Genomic DNA, 12,973 nt, shown 5'->3' with positions numbered 1-12,973 from the left:
TGTAATCATTATTCTTTCTACTTTAACGACTGTTGCTGATTGATAGGCTGCATCTTCCTTTTTTAAAAAAAACTCAGAAGCAAGAAAGCCCAAGAATTCATTCCTTTGCTATACACGTCAGGTACCAGCTACATGTCACTAAGGCTACTTCACGTGATTCTTCCGGATGAGGTATCTGTCGTCCCTCTTTCCGTCTTGTCGTTCGTTGTGAGATTGAATCTATAAACAGTCGAGCTATCTTTAATATAAATTAATTGTGATTAGCAGCAAACTGTGCCGGCTTGCGCCTTTTTTGTTTCCAACAAGAACCGATCGTTTGTGCAAAAACACCTGTTCGGTTCATCACAGACTAACCAAATAGTATCCATTTACAATATTCCAATAGATAGCCACTAAACTTACGGCGAAATGTTCCTTTCTAAGTCTCTCTTCTAAAGATCGTGACCCGTTTTGGCGGGATTTATCCCTGTATGTTTTGCTTTTAATTAGATTCGTAGATACTATTTGCTTTTCAGGCAACGCCAATATAATTTGATTATTTAATGCCAATCGATGTATATTATGCACCAATATTCAGTGAATAAATGAAAAATAAATACTTTGCATTTAATTTCATTCACTCTCAATTACTTTGCACTTAATTTAATTTACTCTCGTACATGGTGTTTAATTTAGTGGTAAAATAACCAAAATGTTACGCATTATATATTTTTATTAGTTATCTTGGAAAAGCCAATAGAACAGCAATTATTGCTTCCTGTTTGGGTCTTATTATTAAGCAGGAAATAGATTATATCTCTTCTACGTTTACCCCAAATCTACATCGGAATGCAAACAGGTAATTTGACGGGGAATTTCGCCGCTGCCTAGGGGACATCAACAGAGAGGTATACCAACCGTTACTTTAATCGTAATTCAGATGTACTTTATTGCCGAGAAACGATTTGCAATATGCAATGTTTTAGAAATTGGTTGTATATAATACGAATTTCTTCTTTTCGTCCTCCCCTTTCATGCTATTAACACGCAAATAATTTAGATCGGTTCTATTAAAGCTATCTTATCGCATTCTACTTCATGAAATCAAAACGGAAACTTCGACTTTTTTCACTTTTTCATTTTGGAAATGTGATTGATTCCTCACTTTCTTGCTGCCATCTGTTCATGAATAAATGCTTAAATCTTAAGTCTAAGTTTTTCTTGAAAATAAAGAAAAGTAGCGGGCGAAAAATGGTTTTAATTAGATAGCTGCCCTGCTTTCTATATTTTGCCAAAATATTAGTTTTCAATGAATATTTTATCATATGATTGACGGCTAAAGTTTGGAATATGTAGAGAACACAAAGTGAAACTGTAGGAATAATCAACAGGCCTCTTTGACTTTTTATTATTATTTCACAGTTTTGCTTGCGTAGTCTCCGGAATCTCCAGCGCACATGACATTTTAGAAATGAAAACTATTACAATTACAATCTGTATATAAATATCGTATTTCCAACCACTCCATTTAAAAACGTGTCTGAGCTTCTTCACACAAGACGAAACGGTTGTTATATACTGTATATTAGAATGCTGTTCACTCTAAGTAGCCAAACAATATCTGTTTAAAAATCACATTGATCTTCTCCTGTAGCCTGGTTGAAGATACAGTTACCCTGTTTTTATACTTTATCTCTCAACTGCCACATGTTATCGCCACAAAAATAGTAACAAAAGAACAGAAACATATTTCAACCTTTGCTTTGCATTTTATTATCAACAATCAAGTTAATGGTACACTTTTGGAAAACTATATGCACACGTAGAAATATTTCCCTTATTTAAATATAAGCATCCATTATACCACGTATAAATAATTTTGAACTCCTAAACATAATTTATGAGGATTATGCTCACGATAATTTCGATGGGACAGATGAAAAATAATAAACGACAACATGCATTTAACAAAAATATATACCGTTATTGTTATTATTATATGAACTAACCTTTACCTAAACAAAATAATTCAACCCGGGATGATCTGTTTTATTTTGTATTCTCCATAAACACACTCCATATGGACTACGGGGAGAAAAGTCTTTTTTAAGATCAACTAGAGTAGACAATTAATACTGAGAATAACACTTTTACAGTTTAGTCACAGAACACGGCTGTAGAAAGACACACAAAAAGATTTTTTCTCGTTTTGTATTTTTTACATATTTTTAATCCCAGTGGTGGTGCGGGTAGGGGCAAGTTCAGAACATGCTGCTCTTTACTAAAGTGGCTTTGGTTCCGTTGGGTCTCTGCAGCGAGGACAGTACGCTGGCGAAAGGACCTCCTATTGAATCGGGCACTGCGCTCACCCCGCCCGGACCCGTTGCCCAGCCGGTGCCGGCTACTCCTGCAGCGGCTGCGGCTGCTGCTGCCGCCGCAGCCGCTGCTGCCGCCGTCTTGGCGGAGTCACCACCCCCTACGCCTCCTCCTCCTCCGCCACCCCCTCCTCCAAGTCCTCCACCTCCTCCGTTGCCGGATGCACCGCTGCTGTTGCCTGAAGTCGGCACGCAGCTGCCCGGACCTGTGCTGTCGGGATCGGCAGGTTTCGAGTCCTTGTTGTCGTCCTCTGAACGTAGGTCGGATTTCTTGGATGAGCCACTATTTTTGGCTGCAGCCGCCGCCGCCGCTGCCGCTCTCTCCTGTTTGCGGAACTTAGCCCGTCGGTTCTGAAACCAAACCTGAGGAGGAGGGGATAAAAAAGTTAGGTGCGTGGTGAACCAGAAGAATCAAGAATTAGATCCAATCAAACCCCAAATTAGAGGCTTTTAAATACTCAAATAACGGGGAAAATGTGGGTGAACGCGGAATAATAACGTGAGGGATGAATAGAAAGAACAAGTGTTTCAGACACTAATTTCTCTTAAGTATTAGGCGACGAAATGGGATCTATCTCAATCCTTTTGGGATTTAATTTCTTCTTTGCAGCTCAGACTTGGCCACAGCGGGCCCTTGCCTTTTTGTTTGTTCTGTATGTAATGCGCTTCTGGTGTGTATTGATTTAAATTCTTTATGAACTGCGCAATAACCAAAATAATTCTTATATTGCCCCGTTTATTTATTTATGCCGTGACTTTTGACCTCTATTTATATTTTACTATGCCATTAAAATTTATCTCAAAAGTGATTTCCATTCCATGCTTTAGTAACTTGTATAACAAGAATGCAAATAACAATGGCAATGTGGTTATTCGACTTTCATTCTAATGTTAACAGGTCAAGAGTTTACCAAATCGCCGTTCAATAATGCGACGAAGGATAAATTTAAATTGTGCAATTAGATGTATCCTCAGATTTACCGATAACATGACAATCTGATTGACGAAGTGACCACTTTGCCACTGTTGGTGTAAATATTGTCCTGTCTGAGTAATACCTGCACTCTGGCCTCGGTGAGATCAATCTTCAGCGCCAGCTCTTCCCGCGTGTAAATGTCCGGGTAGTGGGTCTCCGCAAACACTCGCTCCAATTCTTTCAGCTGGGCGCTGGTGAAAGTGGTCCGTATCCGCCTCTGCTTCCTCTTCTCATTCAAGCCGCCGTGATCCGTGAACAGTTTGTATGGAACTGGGGAGGGAGGGGAGGGGTGGGGGTAGAGAGAGCCGAGGGAAAAAGTCAAGAAATAAGTACGGGGACATTCCTGAAAATCGTAATTCAGAAATGTATATAATTGCAAAACAGGTGCATATAGAGACAATATTCAGTCCTGCCCTGGATGTCATATAATTGAAACCAAATGTTAAAAAAGTGCACATAATAACAATACACGACCTTGATTCAAGATATAATCAATGCAACTAAAGTAATGTAAAAATAAATGATCAATAAATTATTCAAAATAGCACCCTCAAAATGCAGAAAAATGTGCAATTCGAAATAAAATCAGATATTACTATCAATTGATTATTTTGTTTAAATCTGGTTTAATAACAAGTTTTGCGTAAAATTGTTTCTAAATTGTCATCCTTAAGTGTTGTTCCCTTAAAGTTTACCTAATATCTTAAAATGATCGTAGCATTAAGTCCAAGCCACTCTGCTTTAAAGACATTCTGGTAATGAGCTTTAGTCTTTGGTTATTTAATTACACCAGGACAGATTTTCAAAGCTTTACGTATCATCGCAAAGTAAATAAATTATGCCTATCATTTTGGCAGCTTAAGATAATTTTGTTGGCGGTTCGGGTGTGACTAGTATAGTGTAACCCTGTAACTGAATTACCCATTGCCTGCAATCGCTTCTAACGTGATAAATTCTTTCATTTGTGTAAGCAAATTTCGTTTGGTAAATACTAAACACATTTCAATTTTCAAATGTAATCAACCTTCCTATATACATGTTTGTTGCAGGGAGAAGGGGTGCTCTTTGGAAAGGATTGCGAGAGTTCCTTACCTGCTGCGTATGGACTGCTCTGATGGTCCCTAAGAGTTCCAAGGCTGCAGGATCCTGGAGTCAGGGATGGACATCCCGAGGTGGCCCCGAATGTGGTCCTTATAGGATTATATTGGAATCCACTCGCCTGGCTGCAGGAGCTGAAGTCAGCATAAGCTGAGGCAAGGCTTGAAGTGTCCATACCAGCCATACACGACTCGTAGGCAGAAGAATTGAGGTAAGAATATTCCATTTTATACATTGAAAAGGCTCTGGCTAGCTGTCCAAAAATAGAAAGAAAAAAAGAGGAAGATAGAGAAGGTGCCTTTGGTAGGTAGATGTGCACTGCACAGAGCCTGCTTTACAACTGGGCTTCTTTCTAAGAGGAGAGCTTAGTTTTATCAAAATGCCTCCTATGAGCTGCCTTGCCTCAGGTCTCTAGAGCATATAGTCCTCATAATAAACTTGGCTGTTTCCACTTGGACAATAGCAAAGCGGTGGTCTTATTGCCTTCGCTTTTACATGACAATAACTCATCAGTCTATTGGGCTGGCACAGGGGGACTGAGCTGCCCAACCTCCCTATCATTGATTCCTGCATCTCTAATTAGAATTTAATACCACACCATTACGCACAAAGTCCCCTCCATCATCCCTCTAACCATATCCCTGCCCTTAATTCAATCAGACTACTTTTAAATAATGAAAGTTGGGTGACGATTCTCCCTGATCCAATTTCCCTGCGCTTTTAAGCTTTTTAAGCGATCATAGCTCGCGCACAAATTGAGATATTTTCTGTTTTCGGGGAGGAAGCCGGGTGTCATGGTCTGCCTTTTTGTAATAATGTTACACGCTCAATTTAACAACAAGACTCCCCCCTGTTGTGCGTGAAATGTTATCACGGGTGGACATTCGCTGGACGTGCAAAATCTGAGCTAGTTTAGAAAGAAAAGATTTGTTTTTCTATACACACCTGGCTGGGAAATTTACAGGAAAGACGATGAACATTATTGTGCGTTCAAGGGTAACCGGTTTGAAAATCTTATTCTAATGCGAGCATTTTATCTTTTTTATTAAATGGTGCATTCTGAATTTTTGAAATATTACATAATAAATGTAAACCAATGTTATTTTCGTTTGGCATTGCCGTCTGTGGAATTAATAGCGGGAATGTCTTCTTGGTTCGCAGTACCGGAAATGCAAAATTTGAAGAGTGCATTAACATATGAAGTTTAACATAATATTTTGACAGTATCGTGTCCTGTCGTTTACGCAGACATATGCAGTTGGTACGCAGGGAAATGCAGCACCAACTCGATGTGTGGACATTTTCTTCAAATATGCTCTCGGACAATTTAAAAAGTTAACAGAAATGCAATTAAATCTATGAAACAAAAATGGTTTAATCCACAGAACAAAAGAATGTTTATTTTCTAATCAATGCTTCGACTCTGAAATGTGCATTTAACAAGAAATCCCAGTAGACGTTTGATACGATTTTAAATAATTTTAAGAATCTTTTGACTACAGTTCATCTGAATTTATCTGCTAAATATCAACATAAACTGTAAACCATTAGGATGTATAGAATATGCGATAAACACATTTATTTTTATCAATAAAGCATCGGATTGCAACTGAGAATCACAAAGATACCGACAAGAAATCGGATAACTAAATATGCATTTTAGAAATGTAGTTATCAATCTATTGAATATAAAAATATTTAATATGCAGTTATATTTATTCGCTTGTTCTAATTAATAGAAGAGAGACAAATAATTATGACAGAATTTTTTAAAAATCATTTTAGATTATTTATATACCGCAAACAATTTCTACGGATGTGATGGTGGTTCAGAATATAAAGCTTCGCCCATTTTCAAAATGAAAGAAGCATAATTGTGAAAGATGTGGAGGAACACAATATTGATGACGGACGTGTTGAGTTGTGGTTTTGATAACGAAGGATTTTCTTTTGTGCTTTGTACGCATTGTTTTGTTTTGTTTACCGGAGAAATGAAAACAAAGTTAGCAGTGACACTGGAAAACAAATTGCACATTGCACTAAATTGCTTTCTCATCATCCGTCTCCAGCCAGACGACAAAGGCGAGGGAAGCATCTGTCTTCCAACTCTGTTCAGTCGTAAACCTAAAGAGCTGCAAAGACGAATGTGAATCTGAGTATTATTACAAGAATTTATCTTTATTTATTCGGGCTTTCATGAATATGAATGCCGTTCCCCTCCATTCGGTGAAGTAACAATAAACAACGGCAACAAATGTTGAAAGAATCCAGTTAAAGGAAACAAATTCCTCTGTATTTTTCAGACGCTACAACTCACAATAAATAGAACCCCATCAAAGTGTAAGCTTTTACTTTTCTAGCTTCTATGAATTGTTTGAGGTAATTTAAATATGTAGGTACGGCAGATGACAACCGCGCCACGGGAAATGGCAATATTTTACAGATCAGTACAGGTATAACTCAGAATCGCTTTCATATAAATTTAGAGGAGTTGCTCTCCATAGCTAGCTTTCCCAGGTGTATAAGCGTGGTAGGTTCAAGTACTGGGGATTTTGGATTGAATTCTCAGTGTAACGTGGAAGGATCTTTACAAAGGCCAAAATCTCAGTCACCTCCGTCCAAAATTTTACAAAGTAAACGGCTGATCAGCATATTAGCTCAACTCTGTCTAGTGACAGACAAGTACGTGTATTATTCTGAATGGAGCAGTACTGTTAATGCAGATCTTATAATATATCATCAAATTCGTGATCCCCATCCCCCTGAAACGTTGTGGCCTTTACTCGCATTTATAACTTCAAGGGCTGAAGTTAATTGTACTTTCTCATAAAATCTTTGGGTTTTGGCGCTGTACAGTAATCGGCACATTAAAATTGTTATTCGTTTATACGTTTATGGACACGCCAAGGAGTCACATCAAATAAAACATGAAAGCGAAGCAAGAGAAAATGCAGAATACCCCACAGCACAATTGGAGGCGGGTTTTTTTTTCTCATCTTGCTTTTCTTTCTAGTTTTTGTAAGTTTGTTTTGCTTCTAAAAGGAAAAAAATCTTTTGTCACCCGGTTTATTTAGTTGTGAGATAAATGGCTGGGACTGACAATCAGCGGCCCTTGTTTGGTTAATCTTGCGCTCTCCACGCGAGCTTCTGGCGACCCAGCTCGGGCTAAAAAGTTGTACCAAATGGCTAATTCAATTATTAAAGCTATAGACCAACTGCTCCAGCAGCAATCCACCACGCGTCTGGGAAGAGGGAAGAGGAGAAAAAAGGAGACCGTCCCAAATATAATTTAATAGAAATGAAGACAGGAGCACCCGTTTCGAATTTTAAGTCGGGACCAATACAATTAGAGGCGCAAATAGGAGCCAGGCCATGAATATTGTCTGCAATTCCAAGGAAACAAAAGCCATCTCTGCTTACCAGATGTGAATAGCATCTTCCATAAATACACACACAAAAAAATCATTTCAAGATATTTTTCAAAGAAGCTCGTGTCAATTAATTTCTATTTCGCTGTTTAAAGCACAACAGATAACTTTTCATAATTTAAAAAAACACAAAATGACGGAGGTAAATATATAAATTAGCGAATTTTTCAGAAAATATATCTGTAGGTCTGAAGGTGAATACTGTATATGAACCAGTGAGTTTAGGTATTTGTAAAACTTTAAAGAAACGGAGAGTGGAGTGCAGAAATTGTGCTTTCCATTCCAGGCGTGCATTGTAGAGGGGAGAATGATTTCTCTCTTCTCCCCTCCTCTTACTTTTTTGAAAGAGGTTGGAATGTTGAAAGGCAACGAAACAAAACAACTGGTCACCAGATGCTATTGTATTCGTGTTATGTATTGACTGAACACGTCTTGTCAAGGCTAGCATAACGTCTCACTTTAACAAGATGTCTCACCCGAGGCTAAACTCGACAATGTGGGACCAACTAAAATATTGCAATTCCGGTGAGAATTGTATGAAAATATTCTTCAATTAAAGAAGCTTCACTAACATTTACTCCTTAAACGTAGAAGCTGATCATACAGCCAAGAATAAATACCATTGTCAGGAACCGGAGGCATAATTCTGGTGAAAATGGATAATCTTAATATTATTATCTTCAGTTTAAACACACACACGCTCTCTCGCGCGCGAATATTGCAAAGAAATTGTAGCCGATGTTTGAATAAATGGTTCTTGCAAGTTTATTTTTACCAGTGTCGCGTGTAGGTCTAATTTTGACAACATTTTAAAATGATGAATAATGATGAATAGACACTTAAGTTATTGTACTAATGCACTTCAGAAATACCTGTACTGCCAATTTATTTCTGCTAATTTTGTGGATTATATTTTTGAAGAGAACTGTATTAATAGTAAAGAATCTTTTAAAAATTGTGTATCGGCTCTCCTCTAGTTTCAAAGTGACTATAAGAAAGAACATCTGCTGAGTTTAAGAAAGCAGAACGTTTGAACAGAGGCACAGATGTAAAGTGACATCTGCCCATGACAAAGGAGGAAAAACGAAATTCAATTAGTGAGAGGCCTTGTGCCGGCTGCCGTGAAACGGTCCCTAAACCTGTAAAATCAACACGGCACGTTGGCAGTCCACACCCACCAGCCCTTCATCATGCCATTTCTCTTTTCGTTTGTCATCTTTATGAATGATTTTTACATTTCAACGATCAGCAGGAGACGTGGCTGTATAGTGTTTTTTATTTTGCAACTGAGCCCAAGGTGGCACTCACTAGTACAGATCACACATACTATTAAGAACAGGTACACAATGCTAACAGGATCAATGCATTGCTAGAGGAAATATCATTCTATTCAGAGAGCAGCAACCTTTAATCAGGATGCTTTAAAGCAATGGTTTCCCTTTTAGAAAACATGATTTAAAGCATTAACTTATCACTTGTCAATTCTTCAACATTGATATATGACAAATATGTTAACGTAACACTCAACAGAGCATTTCGAATAAGATGGTCATGTTATGCAGATTGGTGGTGTGTACTGAGGTATCTGAAGTCATTTTGTGAAGGAATTTCCTGGATATTTATCACACCAGTGATTTTAGTTTTCTTGTTTTCCATCTTGTCCTCGTCGAAGAGATTGTGTTTAATCAGAGGATTTGCATCCCAGTAGCCCCCGTGACCTGAAGACAAGTGGTGCCCATGAATTAGCATGGTAATCTCATTCTGATAGATAAAATTAGCAAAGTTATTACCCCAAATGCAGGCCGGGCATTGGAGAGTCGCTGTGCTTCGAATCAATTACTAAATTACCCTGAGCTTTTAGAGAGCATTAACAGAAAAAAATTGCTATCGACCTTAGATGGAGAGATAAAAATCTGCGATCATTAAATCTCTCAGTACTAAACACGAGCCTGATTCATAAGAAACTGTACAAATATGATGGAATTTAATTTTCAACGGAATCCGTTGTCAACATTTCATCTATTCACCCACCGTTTTACCATCCCTGTGCTCTGACATGATTTTCAATGCTTTAGAATTGAATCGGAGTTGGATGCTACATCCCTTTATCACTAAGATAAAGACATTAAGGTTCAAATGGCCGTGCCTTTCAATTTAAAGCGTATAAACTGTGACACGGCACAATACTGACACACAGGCTTCAAAACCAGGAAACATGGCAAATCCGTAAAAGAAGGGCTTCCTATCTTAGAGTCAGAACGGCAGGAAGGCGCGAATGAATATTTGTAGCATTGCATTAGTAAGTAATATCAGTATTATTAACTACCATAAGGGAAATACCCGCCCATCTAAACCGGACGAGGAGTTCTTCCATGCATCACAGAGCATGGCTCGGAATGTTTGACATTGCATAGGCTTTTAGAAGGCAAAGATTTCAAAGATAACTGCTGGTTTCATTCCATCCGAGTGCAGGGAAAGGGTGCAATCTCTCTTGTATTTTAGTGGAATATCATTAAGCGGAACGCAGATGCCCATATCGTACAATCCAACAAATTTTAAAAGTTATTATTGAGAGTTTCAAATCAACACGATACTTAGCATACACCGTTTTACTTTTAGTCGAATTATGACAATCAAATTTATTATTGTGGGGTAAATATACCCCTTAGAATCGCAGAAGGCCAACAGATAGATGGATAGGAAGATATGATCACGGGGCCTCTTTATACTGCTAAAGCTGTCAAATTGCCTTTGTATTAGTAATTGACGTTATTATTAGTATTATTCACATCACCTGTCAAATCGTTATTAAGCATCAATTGAAGTGCTGTTGGGGGAGTCTGGGTCAGGCTCATTAACCAGCTTCTGTCCCGAGTTTTGCATGTACAACCCCTCAGGCAACCTGGCTGCCATAGAGCTGTATGGATACACACACAGCAAGGACATCCACAGAGCTGGCCACATCCATTACTGTTCAACAACCAGCTATTGTTTATCCAGAGGTTCAGTGGAATTAACTGATTAGTGTCAACATACACAATGAGTTCCGCCTACGATGAAGAAAATGATAGTCACTTTTAATTCATAGCGCGGCGTTTAATGTAAACCTTAGGCGTAGATTAAATGGATATGTAAACAAATTATGACAATGCAATTTTTCGCTCTTTTTTGTATGGCAAACGAAATGTAATGCGTAAAAACATTGTAAAAGTTCCATCTGAACACGCTTAAAAAACAAAACCCGATACAAAATTTAACGTGATGTTAATTAACATATAGCACTATTAATATTTTTGTATTGTATATTTAATTCCTATATTTTAATCGTAAATACACCAGTTGTATCTCCTGATTTACTAAGCATGTGACAAAATACATATTATTTATCTAAGCGGCAACTTTCGCTTCTCTTCTTCCGGCGACTAGTTTAAGTTGTTGTTCATAATGCCAAGTTCTTCCATTTAATATGATGTCCAATATTTAAATAAATCGAGAGTTCACTGTGGGGTTGTACATTCTCTACTTTGGGGGCTGACCTTGACTCTCAACTGCAGGGTCGAGCTTTCTAATTTCAGCAATTAGCAGAGACATGGGTACATGGGAATATGAATTTAGAAAATGATTCATGAGTTTATTGATAGACGATTCCGTTGTGATTAAGAATATATACTTATTCTTAATAAACATTTAAAATCATGATTAGATTGTGAATGTTAAACTCTGATTCTTATTAATATGAGTCCCACAATCCTATGTGTGCTTGTGTAACCTGCCCATAGCTGATAACATTTCAATTTCATAGCCCCGAGTGAATATCTGAACACTATTGGGAAAATGTCTCCAACCAGTCGTAGCTGTCGTTGAATCCAAACACCTTTAAAGTGAAGAATGAAACGCCTGAGGATCGGTAAACAGATCGGAAAGTCTTAGCCAGCGGGATTCTGGTGACAGGGCAAACTCGTCTTGCGCAAAACATATGAGCATTTGACATTATTGCATCCTTGGCTTGTGAGGCTAAACGTAACCAGCTGAAAACCCTTCATATAAGAAAATAACACGCCCTTTCCTTGCTCGTTGCATGCTAGACAATGTTCTTGTCCCGTACTTTGAATAGAAACCATAGTCCGCTGCCATCATAAAGTGTTTCCCATTCACAAAAAAACGCCACATTAACTCTAAAGGTACAATAGAACAAAATTCCAGTTCCAGTTCTGGGCTATAGTTGATGAACCTTTGGCACTTGCTGATTACGGAAGTGATTTTGAACTCGTAATAATATCCCCAGGCTTTGACTTCGCGCTTTGTGTAACTTATTCGGGTCACTCCGTAACCCTGAGCTCAATAATAACCTTAAGACAGCGTCAATACCACATTGTCTGACGGAGGTCCGCATTACATTTGCAAGGTGCTATTTTTGGTTTTCCCTATTTATCCGTAAACGGTTGGTTTATATATTTATATGAGTCGTTCAACTGACTGTTGTGTACACTTCTGGTGTTAGAAACTCATTACCTTAGTGTGCCTGAGTTTGAATGTGCTTTCGCAGTTTCCAATTACCTCCTCTGCTAGTCCATTGAAACATGGTGTAGTGGGGATGCCCTTAAAGTGGAGATAATCCACAATTAAATAGCCCCAGTGTTACCAATCAAAGTACAATCCTGAGCCACATATTAAGGTAGGTGTAGAACATATAAAGGTAAGCTGACTAGTGAGGTCTTTTGAAAGAGATGTCAGAGAAGGAGAGTTACTGCCATCTGAAAACATCAGAAATTTATTTGTAGGATACTGTCTATTGTACTGCAATGTCTCATGACTACGGTTTTGTTTTACATAGAGGAGACAGTCCCACTGGGCAGAGTATTTCTCATGGAAACCTGTATGTGGGAAAAGGCAAAAAAAAAAGGACAGCAGTTCTCAACGTCAAAACTGCCAACTGCGTCACCCACCTCCGGGCCCTCACTGCACCAGGGATTTCCAAGCACTGGAGGTTGGAGGTCGAAAACGGCCTTTCCTGGGTTTGGGAGAATGTTTATGCGTGTGGGTGGGAGGGAGGAACAAGGCTTGTTTTGCTGTTCTTGTGGTTCTTGTTTTGTTGAGTTCTGCCAAGTATTGGGGAC

The 12,973-nt window shown here is 38.4% G+C and overlaps 1 protein-coding gene across 1 annotated transcript; it reads right to left on the bottom strand.

The window, feature by feature from the left end:
- Positions 1-2,240: 2,240 nt before the first annotated feature.
- LOC134343440 (paired mesoderm homeobox protein 2B-like) lies at positions 2,241-4,701 on the bottom strand. Its single transcript, XM_063042143.1, has 3 exons — positions 4,423-4,701; positions 3,413-3,600; positions 2,241-2,717 (listed from the first exon to the last, which is right to left on the bottom strand). Exons 1-3 carry the CDS (start codon positions 4,661-4,663, stop codon positions 2,241-2,243), a joined length of 906 nt encoding a protein of 301 aa, XP_062898213.1. The 5' UTR covers positions 4,664-4,701.
- Between the last annotated feature and the right edge of the window lie 8,272 nt (positions 4,702-12,973).

Source organism: Mobula hypostoma, chromosome 3 (genome assembly GCF_963921235.1).
Source record: "Mobula hypostoma chromosome 3, sMobHyp1.1, whole genome shotgun sequence".
NCBI lineage: Eukaryota > Metazoa > Chordata > Chondrichthyes > Myliobatiformes > Myliobatidae > Mobula > Mobula hypostoma.
This window is presented reverse-complemented; position numbering and strand designations above follow the sequence as displayed.

What these genes read in the sequence shown, in the direction of transcription:
- LOC134343440 (XM_063042143.1), bottom strand. Translation starts at nt 4,663, where the DNA reads ATGTATAAAATGGAATATTCTTACCTCAATTCTTCTGCCTACGAGTCG. An exon ending in GAGCAGTCCATACGCAGCAG is followed by an intron (nt 3,601 to 4,422) that starts GTAAGGAACTCT and finishes CTCCCTCCCCAG; the next exon opens with TTCCATACAAACTGTTCACG. An exon ending in TCACCGAGGCCAGAGTGCAG is followed by an intron (nt 2,718 to 3,412) that starts GTATTACTCAGA and finishes CCTCCTCCTCAG; the next exon opens with GTTTGGTTTCAGAACCGACG.